The sequence below is a fragment of the Chaetodon trifascialis genome, chromosome 20, assembly GCF_039877785.1.
Source record: "Chaetodon trifascialis isolate fChaTrf1 chromosome 20, fChaTrf1.hap1, whole genome shotgun sequence".
Lineage (NCBI taxonomy): Eukaryota > Metazoa > Chordata > Actinopteri > Chaetodontiformes > Chaetodontidae > Chaetodon > Chaetodon trifascialis.
This window is the reverse complement of record NC_092075.1, coordinates 3239218-3253860: the sequence shown is the minus strand read 5'-3', so window position 1 is coordinate 3253860 and position 14643 is coordinate 3239218. Positions and strand designations below refer to the sequence as shown.

General features: G+C 43.9%; 1 protein-coding gene across 1 annotated transcript; it reads right to left on the bottom strand.

Moving 5' to 3' along the window:
- Positions 1-1531: 1531 nt before the first annotated feature.
- Positions 1532-5996, bottom strand: LOC139348288 (zinc finger protein 703-like). The gene is made up of 2 exons (XM_070988228.1): positions 5384-5996; positions 1532-4453 (listed from the first exon to the last, which is right to left on the bottom strand). The coding sequence occupies exons 1-2, from the start codon at positions 5615-5617 to the stop codon at positions 2909-2911; spliced, it is 1779 nt and encodes a 592-aa protein (XP_070844329.1). The 5' UTR covers positions 5618-5996; the 3' UTR covers positions 1532-2908.
- Positions 5997-14643: the final 8647 nt, after the last annotated feature.

Here is a 14643-nt window from a genome sequence, read left to right as displayed (position 1 = left end):
ACGCTGATGTCGTACATTAACAGAAACAAGGACATACCATAAATAAATGATGCTTCCTCTTGATTAAACTTAGATGACAACAGGTTTTGTTTGTCACCAATAGGTGGCATCCCACACCAACACTATACCTCCCATAACTTTAGTACAATAAACACATCTGACTAGAAATACTTGAAAAGCAAAAGGGTGTTGAAATCCATCCAGGAAATGGGAAAACCGCCTCTATCACAGCATATCGTCTAAGATCAACCCCAAGGCTGGCACTGCCTGTGAGGACAGAGAGCACGGGACAACTCTGACGCTGCAGCCAACTCGTTTCTTAGACTTAATAAACTAAGTGTGTCTGTTTCTGGGCCATTTCTGGCAATGTGAAACCTCCAGAGTGGGCCTACGGGACATCGTGCCCTCCTGCCGAACTCAGACACCCCATAACAGCATCTCAGACCACTGAAACAGGAGCGCTCTCTTGTTACAACAGGGACAGGCTGTTTTGACCCCCGTGGTCCCTTGTCAGAGTTGTGAGTGACCAGCGTGGGTCATCTATACTTCCCCAAGGGTGTCACAGTGTCATGTTGCTAGGAAATGGCATATTACCGCTGCCAATCATGCAGCAGGCGCCGTAACTTGAGCGACTGTCAGGACTTCGCCTTGACCACTTTGGCTGTGATGCTTATCAGGATCCTACAGTGTATATTCATCACAACCTGATAGGTCTGACTTCTCCATCCGGCCTCAGCATCCGCACTGTTCGGCTAAATCCATGAGCTTTAAATAAGGATGCTGTTGCTTTAAGGTGACACTGCATTTGCTGCAGAACCAGAGAACGGGAGATGTATCCCTGTGGTCTGCTTACAAGCCACTGTCAACACGGTGAGAAATTACTGGAAGTAAAGCACACCTCCATGTCATCAATCCTGTGACTCTTTCACAGTAAAAATAGCCAGTGGTCCAATCTGAGCATCAAAGTCAGGCTGACATGTTTACTGACAAAAGTTTACATCTTCCTTTCACTGCATCACCTCTCTTTCCCCTCGAGGCCGGAGTGCACTCCATCAGAAGGAGTTTGTACGATGCTGAAGAGTGTTTATCACGTTTCCAAACGGCCACACTCGAAGGTGGAGCGCGAGGGAGCGAAGACACATTTTCAGAAAGTCTCTCCTGAAAGACGTTTGTAGTGTTGCACTGGAAAAGTGACAGACATTGTTGTGTAAAAGAGTTGGAAAAGAGGTGGTTAGGAAAGTATTTAGGAGATATTTGTCTTTTTCAGAGAGGTACCCCTCAAAACTTCCTTTATGTTGATGTTAATTAAGAAATATTGCTTTTAGCTCCATCAGGTTGTGTTTCAAGATGCATTATTTCCAACAGGGAACCAGCAAATCCTCTCTGCGCTGGATTCAATGAGAAAAGGTCAAATTAAAGTGGACTGCAACAGATGGATCTCCACGAACCTGAGATAAAGATGTAGATTCAGCCTCCCTTCATGATGAAAAACACCAGACCAGAACCACAGAAATGAAGACAACAGCATCTACATCTTCAGTGTGATTTATTTAACAAAATATGACCTCCCCTTTAACTGGATAGCACCACAAGGTGTTCCAATTTTACAAAAAATATCACATCTCATTTTTATTGATTTGCTGTGGAAATAAAAAAAAAATCAAAAAGCTGAGGAGTTCAGAGAAAAAGAGAGAGAGAGAGAGAGAGAGAGAGAGAGAGAGAGAGAGAGAGAGAGAGAGAGAGAGAGACGTGATTTCAACATTCATCATCCTCGAAAAAGTGTTAAGACACGACATTTTCAACATCTGTCATCTGGCTTCCCACATGTCTGCTCGGAGGATTGTAAAATGAGAATAGATTTATGTGGTAAACATGAAAGCCAGATTCTCGGTAAAAATAAATACAACTTCTCAGTAGGAATAAACAAAACATAAGGAACTAAAACAAATCATCACAAGTCATGGGGCTGAATAAACAGTTAAGTGTGTATGCTGTGTCAAGCTTACATGCATCTCTTGCAGGGAGAAAGCGACTGTGGCCAGACTTCCATCAGTACAGAGCTGCAGCTTATTGCCATCCCTGCCACACTACATTTTTCTGCACTAAATCATCATCATTTGCAGCGAGAACCCTGAACATCCAAGTGCTATTACACAGCGTCCAACCATCAATTTGCCAAGCCCACGGGGCGGCGAAAGTCACCAAAGGGAAGTCACGTCTGTTGCAAAAGTATCCGAGCAATGTGCAGACATGCAAGAGCCACATCAGTCCTCTGAGCCTCAGGAGCGGAGCCTGACTGTAGAAACACCAAATCTCATATATAATGTAGAAAGAAAGTGTGAAGGATGCCCTCAAGTCAAAATCCAGGACTTGCACTCCCATCCTCGATTCACTCGAATCCAGTCTTAAGTTAGAGGAAGCAGCAACTTGCCGCAATTAAGTACAAACTTAAAGTAACAGTTTGATATTTTGTAAACACGCTTCTTGGCTTTCTGGTGGGAAGTTAGATGAGAAATATAATACCACTCTTGTATCTGTCCAGCTAGCAGCTTAGCTTAGCTTAGCTTAGCACAAAGACTTGAAACAGTTAGCCTGGCCCAGCACCTCTGAAGCTCATCAATTAATGTTATATCTCCTTTGGTCAATCCGTACAAAAACTGGAGCGTAAAATTGTCAATTTGCTGTTGTTATGTGCCAGACTATTTCCTGGCTTGGGGGCGTGACTTCCTGGAGTCCCATCTTGCCTGGAAACGGGCTAGCTGTTTCCCCCTGCTTCCAGTGTTTATGCTAAGCTAAGCTAAGTCAGAGTGAGGCATCAGTCTTCTCATCCAACTATCTGCCAGGAGGCAAATCAGCTTATTTCCCAAAATACTGAACCATTCCTTTAAAGATGTGAGCCGATGGTGTATCACTGGTAGCCCAGAGCAGATGCAGATCCGAGTCTTTGACTGTAGAGAGCGTAATGAGGGTAGTATGGGCCCGTGGTGGGCAGAGAGTGCAGGGAGATGGAGGATGGTCCGGGGGGCAGATGAACCTTACTGTAGGGGTGATAGCGAGCTAAACCCAGGCTGGGAGGAGCCCTGAGGGAGAGGGAGCTGGGCATGGAGCCTGGACTGCTCTGGTGGGGCAGGTGAAGGTGGCAGGAGGCGGGTCCAGAGGAGGAAACCGAGAGCAGCTTACTGTCCATGCCCACGGGCAGGGCTGTGTGTGTGCGGAGGTGAGCCAGGAGCTCCTCTGACGTGGAGAAACGTTTGTCGCAGGGCCCCGCCGCCGAGACCCAGTTACAGGCGTGGGGCAGGGGGTCATTGGGGAGCATGAAGCCGTACGTGTAGAGCGGATGCGAGAGGGAGGAGGACACACTGGAGGACAGGGAGTTCTGGTGGAGGGAGTGGAGCGGGTGGGAGGGATACACCAATGGGAAGTTTGATTTGAGGGTGGAGGAAGGGTCGTGGATGCAGGAGTTGCAGTTGCTTCCGCCAAGATGGGACACACTTGGATAGCTTAGACAGTAGGGGTCCCTGCATAAACCCTGCATGAAGGAAGGAGGGGACGCGCCTGTGAGGGGGCTGGAGCTGGGGTGCTTTCCAGGAACTCCCATGCTTCCCACGCTGAGGCTCGACTTTGTCGGATCGAGGCCGGGAACAAACTGAGACGGGTAGCCTGCGTAAGCCCCGACTACAGATCCGTGGTAGCCCATGTTAGAGGAGGGCAGAGGGAAGAGCGGCTGGCTTGTCTTATACGGAGAAATGGGCGTAATGCGTCCAGGGCCAAGGTTCGGCTGGGCGGACTCTGCTTTACCCCCCTCGTGGTTGGAGCCACCGTCAGAGCTGCCGTTGCTGCAGTTTGTGCTGGCTCGAACGTGGCTGGAGTTTGCATCGTGCGGACCGTCCGAGATGGTCTTGCTCCCGTCGGCGTCCTTTTTGGGGTGATTGCTATTGCTGCTCGTGCTGGTCGGACTGCTCTGCTCATGTGCGGTTTCTCCATTAGGAGTCTGGGAGTGTGTCGTGGGCTGTCCACCAGGAGACTGGCTCTGTTTGTGAGGCTGCTGCTGCTGCGTGTGTCCTGGTGGGGTGCCGCTGCTGGCTCTGGAGCTGGGTGAAGCAGCATGGGCCGGATAGGACTGCTGGCCAGTGGTTGAATTCCCATTAGTGGTGACATTATTGTTGGGGACCCTGAACCCGACTTTATCGCTGCTGTTGTTGGAGCTGCTGCTGGTAACTCCGTCTCTGCGACAGTCTCCACTGCCTTTGTTGTAGGGCTTGAAGCTACACTTGTCCTCCAGGGAGGGGCGGTGCTCCCCGAGCTTCAGGCTGGAGACAGAAGACCGACTGCTGGGCTCCTTGTCCCCCTGGCCGCAGGAGGAGCCCAGCTTGGAGGAGGAAGGAGGGTCTGGTTTACCGATCTGAGAGCAGGTCTGTGCCAGCAGGGCCAGCGGACTCTTCTTGGCATCCAGCTACAACAAAATATAGATTCTGATTAGCTCGCTGATTTATTTGACTGCATTCTGCCCAGAGACATAAAAATGTGCATGACAGCAAACCAGACGACAGCAGTCCTCTGTGGTCGTCTGTAGGCCTGTAACTGTTAACGTTCATTTAATTAGGAAATAATCAGTTGTTTTCTTAATTAATCGTTTTGTCTATAAAATGACAGAAAGCTGGAAAAATTCCTGAGATGAATTCCCAGAATTCAAGAGTACGCCTGTTTTCAGAGCTCAGTGATTCTTCGATGAATCGTTTAGTCAACAGAAAAATAATCAACTATTTTAGTACTTCTTTCAGCCATTTTTCAGGCATAAACACGAAAATAAATTCCACATATTCTCTACTGTTGGCTGTTTTTCTTTGTCTCATACAGTAAACAGAGAATCTGTGGGGTTTTGGACTTTTGGAAGAACAAAAGAAGACATTTATAGACATCACGTTGGGCTCTGAGTGGTTGTTTTTCACGTTCCAAACACTAAACTATTCATCAAAAAGAGAAATCAATATATTGATTATGTAATTTAGCTGCAGCCCAGTTTGGTTTGTCAACAAACAACAAAGAAAGTTGCTTCTGATTTTTCTGTCGCTCGACTATTCGATGGATTGGCTAATCACTCCAGCTCTAATCTAAATACATAACTATGCTGTCGTTACTTTAGTGGGTTAAAATAACTAAATATCAGTAATCCGTCGTGTAATTTGTATGATTCTCATTTCTCCGTCCTTTAAGTCAAAGTTAAATATGAGGTCAAAGACATTTTTAATTTCTACTGAGGAATTTTAATGAGGATGTCTCTATATTTTCATAACGGATGATAAAAGCTGTCTGTCCATATCACCTCAGTATAAAATCAGTCCTCTCTAAAAGATAAAAGTGGATTTTTAAAGACATGAAGTACCTCGATGCTCACTGGTGCGGACGTCAAAGGCTGTAAATATTCCGGGTGTAGCAAGTGTCCAGTGTGCGCAGTCAACATCTTGATGACTCGGATAGGAAGCCGCTTTGCCTGACGAAGTGGGTCCAGAGGGGTCAACAAAGAGACCACGGCACCGGGACGAGGTGTTGGACTGCCGCTGGTCTCACTGAGCTCGATCCGCTTACTCAGTCGATCCGCAGCGGGGAGAAATTTCATTGGAGAGAGGGCGCTGCGCTTTGGGGCTGTGCGTTACTTTTAGTCCAAAACAGTGCTTACAGGTGATGTTTGAACGTAATCCATGCAGCCATGTCCCAAAAGAAAAAAAAGAAAAGAAAAGAAAAAAACAGCTGGACGTCCTTAAATGTCCCGCAGGACCGAGGAGCCTCTCAGCTCGTTTGAAGCATCTTCATCTCCGACGCGTCGCCTGCTCCAAACCCAAAGCGCAAAGTCCACCGTGTGAGTTTCAGCGCGCAAAGCGGACACAGCGTCTCTTCTGTGCGGGCATAAAACACCACAGTGTACTTTATAGAGTCCAAGTGTTTGGAGGAAACGTCCCACCGCTGCGTGTCTCCGCTCCGGACCTCAGCAGCTCACTGATCTGCACAGGCAGACTTCAAAGTGTCCGCTGGGTGGCCGCATCAGTAATGAGGAGGGCGGGGAGGCCGTGCGTAAAGGCGGGGCGTCCTCCGGGCCCTCCACTCCTGCTGCATTTACCCAGAGCTGGAGCGAGTACTCGCGTCTTTTACTGAAGTAAAAGCAGAAATAATGCAGTATAAAAGTAATCTGTTACAGTGAATTCAGTGAATCAGTGAGTAAAAAATGATGCAGAAACTAGATTTTACAAAGAAAAGTTCATCTCTATACCAGCAGGGGATGAAGATCTTTTACTTAAGCAGCAATGGCACTGGAGAAATAAAATAATGCATTCAAAGTTTTACTCAAGTGAAAGTACAAAAGCATTATCATCAAAGTACCAGAAGTACTCATTATGCAGAAGTGTTACTGGATTATAATTATTGCTGCTTTAATGTGTTCATTACTTTAATGTTGCAGCTGGTGAAGAATTCATTTCTGTACTGCAGAGGATCTTAAACTGTAAAAATATATTTATGTTTAGTATTAAAACACAGTAACAAGTAACTAAAGTTATCAAATAAACATAGTGGAGTAAAAAGTACAATATTTGCTCATAACTGTCGTGTCAGAGAAGCAGAAAGTAGCATAAAATGGAAAAATGGAAGTACAGTATTTAGTAAACGTGTGTACTTTCTCCCTGTGGTGTCTGGTTTTACTGCATTAGCTGCATCACTGCTCATTTCTAGTTCAGCATTGTTACAGACAGTCCTGACAGGAGCAGATGGTAAGTATTTGGAGCATTTATACTCACATATTCTGCCTTAACAACATCCATAATATCACAACTGGGGGCGGCTTTGCGTCATGAACTCATTTGCTAATAGGAAAATAATGTGATGCTTTGATGACTTCTTTATTTGCGGTCCATTTAGCCTTTTTTCCATCATAAATTGTTGTTATTTTGTATGTGATGAGCCAAGGGCGCTTCAGGGCGTCTTCACACAAAAACAAGCATGTTTGTCGTCATAACTGCGCCCAAAAGTTGACAGATATCCAACAAATAATGAATAAAATCAATAGAGAAGAGAAAAATAATCAACTTTGAAGATTTTGGCAGTTATAAAGTGAAAATTCTGGACAGATGATTTGCTTCATCAGGAGATCCACAAAAAAATGAAAAGCATAAAATGAATTTGTGTTTCTTCAGCATGTTGTAAAAGACTAAAGAAATAAGAAAGAAGAAATGTGGTCTCACACGAGGCTTCACAGCACAGACTAATCACAGACAAATCAACGGCGTTGAATCATAAGGTTTGATCTCAGAGTATAGTTTTAAGACACTGAACATGAAATGTTTGACGTATGACCGTGCAGTATCTGAATTTCACGGTTAGTCTACATGAAACCACGCAATCATGAATATGTGGAAAACTAAACGTTGCTCCAAATGTCAGAGGGAATCATATAATTTCCAGCTCATGAAACATAGATCTAAGACATGGGCAGGAACTTTCCCCAAGAAGAGTCCACTGACAACTTCACAGAGAGGGATACTATGAGTGTACTGCGATGCGGTGCGTGAACCCCTTATTAAAACTAAAAATGCACTTTTGTGAGTGTAATGATGCAGAGAACAAAGTCAGCGGGCAGTGGAAATAAGTCATATGGTCACATGAGTCATCCTTCAATTTGTTCTCAGCAGGCAGATGAGTAGACGCTGTGCAAACACCAAAAGGGTTTTACTAGTCCAGATGCTTGGTTTTCATCACAAAGGGTCACGGTGGCTCTGTTTTGGCTTAGGGGGCAGCTCTAGCAAAGAGACGAGTGAGGCCTGAGCCACATAACTCAATCGAATCTGAACACAAAGACATGACACACATATTTTTAGATTCAGTGTGACTTAAACTTCCATCTGCTCTCCAATATTCCACCCCAACATCCATTCATCTGCTTAGAAAAACACTGAGAGAAAAGTCACTGCTCATTACTACAGAACTTGCCTTGTAATCATCTGATTTTTAAGTTTCCTCCAGTATCAAAGTAATCCAGGGATAGTTGTCTGCACATCCATGGTTACACTGCAAACAGGAAGTACTAATAGCTAATTCGGCTTGCTTTCAATGGTGCCAAAATGTAAAAAAAAAAAGAAATACAGGGACTCAAGTTGTAGCACATGACTCACTCCATGGGAACATTACTTCCTATTTACATCCTCCAAAGTGCCCAACTTATGGGAACTGTAGTTCCAAAAATTGTGAGTGTCATCCATCCATTTTCTATGCCGCTTATCCTTTTCGGGGTCGCGGGGGGGCCGGAGCCTATCTCGGCTGTCAACGGGCGAGAGGCGGGGTAGACCCTGGACCGGTCGCCAGCCGATCGCAGGGCACATACACACACCATTCACACTCACACTCACACCTAGGGGCAATTTAGAGTCACCAATCAACCTAATGAGCATGTTTTTGGTCTGTGGGAGGAAGCCGGAGTGCCCGGAGAGAACCCACGCATGCACGGGAAGAACATGCAAACTTCACACAGAGAGGCCCGACCTGGGAATTGAACCTGCGACCTTCTTGCTGTGAGGCACGCGCACTACCTGCTGCGCCACCGTGCTACCATTTTGAGTGTCATTATGGCCTAAATTTGGTGGCACGGTGGAAACACTGTCACCTCACAGCTAGAAGGTTCCGGGTTCGATTCCAGCCTGGGGCGCTGGGGGCGCTGGGGGCGCTGGGGGCGCTGGGGGCGCTGGGGGCGTGTCCTCCACCATGCCTTCGGTGCCTGCTGCCCTTTATCGAGGAATGGGGCCTTTCTGTGTGGAGTTTGCATGTTCTCCCCGTGTTCACCTGGGGTATCGTCCACAAAAAACCCACTAAAAACATGCATGAAGATCACCACCTGACCAATGGTGACAAAGGAACTGGGTCCCCGGGCACCGCCATCAGCTGGCAGCCCACCGCTCCTGGTCTGCCGCGGAGGAAGGACTACCAGGATGGGTCAAACACGGAAGAAATAATTTCACTGATGCATGGCCTGTGCAGGTTGTTGTAGTTGTGTGTTCACCGAAGCATGGCATGTGCATGTGCATGTTGTTGTGATTTATAAAGTAAAGTATCTTATAAAAAAAGACAGTCCATTAATATGAGAGTCATTAGGATTCATCCTCTGGGGATCATGTCTGGGCCAAGTTTAACGGCAATCCATCAAACAGTTGTTGAGATATTTCAGTCCGGACCAAAGTGGTGGCTCGACCAGCATTTTCTTCCCATGAGACATGCTGCTAACGTGGCTGAATGTACTTATTTCCTTAGCAACATGAAATTAGCAACACTGGAGCCTGTGCCAAAATCAGCATTGCAAAATGAACTCCTGAATTTAAAGAAAGAGGGGATTTTCTTAAACCTGAGCTGAACCACTTTCTACTTGTTACAGGTCACCAAACAATAGGTTTCTTGTTCAAGTCATTTCAGATTTGGAACAGATATTTCTTTATGTTATGCGGCTTTCTTTTTTTCACTCAAGTCTATGGCCAGGTTACGTCTATAGTCTGCACAGTATGTTCTTTTACATGATGTAAGTCGCAGAACAGAAGCACAGAAACAGGACAGGTCACATATTTCCTGAAACCTTAATTCTAAACAACTTAAACATCACGCACCTGCTCGCAAGGCTCCTCGCGCTATGTCACGCTGAACTGCGTCACCATCGTGACAATATGTCAAGCAGAGACGTGTCAGGCAGCGGTTCACATGCAGCTGATAGGGTTAGAAAAAGCTAAATGGCATTGTGAAAATATTGTTTTGTTATTATATTCAAGTTTAAGACACACACTCTGTTTATAAGCTTTTAATTTTGACATGTGGAGTGATGGTTCATTTGTCATCCGGCTTTTGCTCTGAGCATATTTGAAGAAAGAATAAAGTATACAGAACATGTCACTAGACTCTATTTTCTTTAATTAATTTATGCCATTTTTACCAGGGAAGAGAAATGTGATAACGACAGAACACCTCTATATTAATGATTCTGTAAATCTGGAATGTTAATAACTTTATTGCATTACCGCCTGCTGACTGACTTCGCAATGAGCTAATTTTGTTAACCTAATTATACAATGAATTGGTTAAAGTACTTAAAAATTATGGCTGACAAGAACTATTAGCAGCAGCCCGAAATAGTCTCAGTCTGAGGGGCTTTGATTCCCTGAATTCTCTGCAGCCACAATTGAGTGCGAAATCATTCCTAATCCTTCATAACCTGTGGGCAAAAGGCTGCATAATGTCAATTAGCTGAAGGATATTTATACACATCTTGGCAGGTTCTTCTTAATGTTCAAAAGCAACGGTTCACATGTGAATATAAAGGAAAGGTAATAAATTAATACTTATGTATAACTGCTTTTTCATGCATCCCTTTTTCCAAACCTTACACCCTCGTTAACAATCCAAAATCAACACTGGGTCCCTCTGAAAAGAAAAAACATTCGGCTAAAGTAACTGCCGCCTTGACCTCATGCCCTAAACGGCAGAACAGCTACTCTTAGCCATCCATCAATGTCCCATTTGTGATAAGAAGCAGAGAATGGGAGCACCATCTCATCAGGAAACAAGGTCACAGTCTGCGCCGCTGTAGAGGAAGGAGCACTTGTGTGGCTTTGAGGGGGAAACAGAAACAGTAGGAGCAGTTTGTCTTATCAAGTGTTGGCCTGGTACAGTTATTGTTGGTATACACTGATCTACAAAGGGCATTAACATCTAAAAAATACATCACTCTCTAAATTACAGTCCTTTTAGATGCTTGAAATCAGTTTCAATAGATTTAAGTCTCAACGGGACCAGAGCTCGGAGGAAAAGGTCGCTGGGGAGGTTCCTTGTTCAACTCCCCCAAATGAATAAATGAGTAAAGTCAATGTGGTTGAAATGATGTAGCAGGGTGCAGTGATTTGTCACTGGTAAATGCAGCATGCAGAATATAATGGAGGCCAATCATTCTTTATAGCAATCATTAATGCTGGTTTAGTAGCAAAGCCACAAGTGTGGCTCTTTAAACCTGCACTAATGGATTTTTTTGGCCACTTGGGGGCAACAAGCTGTATATGCAACACTGATGATATATTATCACCTAATGAAGTTATTTGACATACAGTACTGTTAGCAAACGGGGTTTACAGAGGGCTACAGAGGCTACACAACAGGTAAAATTATAGTTTCTCTCTCTTGCTGAACATGAATTGACGACTGTTTACATCAGACAAGTGGTTCTTCATCACTCCTGAACCACAGATTCACATAAAACGTGGCAAGCAGCATTTAGGAAACTCCCATCCAAAGGGACAAAGCCTGCAGGTGTGGATCTGTGAGCAGGAGAAAGGTTTGTGGGAGAAGAGAGGAAAGACTGAGACAAAAGAAGGGAGAGCAGAGGAGAAGCCACAGAGGGTCAAATACTGAGAACGAAGCCACAGCAAACAATAAGGCTCTTCTCTTCAACTTCTTGTGACTGAAGTTGGCCATTAAGTGGCGCAGTGTGTGAGTGATTACGGTTTCCTGTTGTTGCTTAATTTGAGGCGGGTTTCCTCGTGCTCCCTTATCTTAAAAACATAATCAAAGCGGCAACACATGGCAAAACAATGGAGGCAAATTTGAGAGATGGACTAAAACTGTTCTTAAAGACTCCCATGACAGCACATAACAAACAGTGTTTGTACTTTGCTAAAAGGCAAAGAGTGATTGATATTCATTTTTCTCTTTTATGTGGCATTTAACAAACATGTGGAGAGTGAAACATCTGTAGAGCTCAAATCACCGGCTGTGTCCTAAATGCATCCTTTGGTGTTTTATTCTAAAATGAGACAAAAGGTTTTCACAAGCTGCTTCCAAAACACTCCTTTAAAAGTCACGTAACACTTCGCCAAACGCAGCGCACCCACCACGCCCGTCGAGCTTTCCGTTCTAGCATGATGCACGTGTAGCTTACAACAATGACTGTGCAAGCTTGCCATTGAAATCTGTAGAAATATTTGAAACAGCAGGTGTTCGATTCGAGACAAAAGTAAACAAAGCAGACATCTCATTTCCAGCTGAAAACTGTTGATAACATTGGCTGAAATTAAGCTAGCTAGCTAGCTAGTTAAAGCTAACTTCTCCAGCTGACTCTTTCAAGCTTCCAGCTTTTTTACTTTAAAACAGAGACCCTGTAAATGAGTCTTTAAGAAACAGTGGCTTAATATGCACATTGCGCTCATCAAGTCACTGAATACTTTGAATTTGGCCAATGATTAAGTGTAGCTGACTAATCAACTTTTCCTCACTTTGAATGTGCTCATGTTTTTGGCGAATCAGTTTGAAATTCAGACACAGCAATGAATATCTGCAAGAGTTTTATGAAGAAAATCAGTGCAGATTTCCACGGAATAGATCTCACATTAATATGCAAATTTGCCAGCAGTCTTGGGAAATATCTGTGAGTCAACAATCATAAGAAATGATTAATAAAGGGTGGAAAAATGAGCCAATTGCTGCAAAGTTCCTCCATTCATATCAAACTCAAAGTATTTTGTAAAAGACCTTTGTTGTATTGCTTTTATGTAAAACACTTTGGGCTCCTTTGTATGAAAAGTGCTCTATAAATAAAGTTTGATTGATTGATTGATTTGTTTCCCAACAACATGCAGGTAGACTTGTAGCTTACTAGCTTACTAGACGTCACTGAAGGAGATCTGCAGCCTTTGCAGCTCATTAAAAAAGAAAAACAAACAAAGAACAAAATAATTTTTTTGGACTGTGAACTTAGTGCAAAATTCAAAAGTGTGAACTATTAACGTGAACTAGTTCATTTTAATCCATGTGTGAGCTGAACTTTGAGCTCCTTTGAAGTGTCAATTTGAACACTGCACACAAAACCACACACTTTCTCAGAAGCACAGATGCACTTTTCATGTCCTGTGGGTGGAACGATCCAGAGAGATCAGGCTGCCGGAGGACGCCAGCCTGCAATCAGATTGTACTGTGCTGCTCAGTCAAATTTCATCTGACATCGGAGATGTTTTTCACACCCCTCTAGATTTGGCCCCTCAGAGCTGCCTGCTGGCTAGTGTGCACTCTAAAGTAAAAAGGTTGAAGCACCAAAAAAATTTTCTTTTTTTTACTTCTTTTAAGGTGAAATAAACATTGTCTTAAAGCAGTTTTTTATTTAAATAAAAGTTTATTTGTACCTGTCTAATATTGTGAAAGTAAATCTTACGGAGGATGGTGTTTTTTTTTTTGAAAAACAAAATGCCGGTGAAAATTAAAAATACAAGAGCAAAATGGATTGTGGATTGTTTTTATCTGTTCTAACATAAGCTGCAAATGTTAGCATATCCAACTAACTAGCTTACTAGTATCAACTTAGCATTTCGAGGCATTGACCGTGACAGTCACACTTTTCGGTCTTTTGTCATGCACTCCCGCCACACATTGTATTTCTCACACTTAAAAAAAATTATAATATAAATTTCTCTGGTGCGCCGCTATCGCTATGGAACCGGGAAGAATCAAGCGCGTCTCCCACAGAGTTCGGAGTTGAGCCCACCACTTACCTGTCAATCAAAAAAATGGAAAAGGGGCGGGCTACACAATAGTCAATCAGACGCACTATTGTATCTGGGTAAGATAACGCAACAACCACTGAAAAAAAAGCATTGTTATCCCGGAATTGTTCGCGTGATTCTGCTACAACCATCTTCTGAAAGTTTTGTTCAGTGGAAAGCATGACTGGATCCTGTTCTACTGTTACAACACATTCACAACTTGACTGCTGTTAGAGAATGTTAGTGGGCACGATGTAGAGCAGCCATGAATAATTATTATTAATAACAGGGCTTTCAAGTCTCACGCATTGGGCGTGAGACACACGCATTTTAACCTGTTCACATGCTCACACCCACACCTTGTATTTCTCACAAGAAATGACCTGGATAACGCCCACCAAGTTGCTTTGCTATTTTTTTAGAACAGTGGAACAGGTAGAGTAATTAGTGATGTGTCGGTCGCGAACGAAACAGCTCTTTGAAGTGAACGATCGGAGTCGGCTCCTGCGTGGGAGCCGCTTTGTTTTTTTTCTCGACCTTTTTTCTGTTCAAGCTGCACATGATTGGTCAACTATATGACGTGTGGTGGCTTGAGAAAATCCGGTTACAGGTTACATTTCCCAAACCAAGCCAAGATGCCATATCAGAGCAATGTTAGCATCTTTGTACAGTTCTGTCACTCAGCTAATGTTCGTTAGCTAGCCGTAACTACAGCTGAAAAATAACCCAAACTCCTAGCATCTTTTCAGCAAAACAAACTAGCAAAACCAGAGTAGCCGAAAAAAAAAAAAAAAAAAGACAAAACACTGATTGCTAGCTGGGAATGAGATGCCTGCATGTAGCCATCAAGTGCATTTTAAAAACTCTTTTATGGGGTGACATAAAAGTGACAACAATCAACCAACTCATGCAGGTAATTAGCTAGCTAGCTAGCTACAGCTGATGGACTCGACTAGCAACAGCCATCATCTCAGTCAGAAAAATGGCTGCTGTTGCTGGCTCTGAAATCAATTATTTCTAAGGAGATTTAAGCAGGAAATCTGTCACATTAATTATTGTAAACTGATTATGTGCCAGACTATGGAACACTTAACGCTGA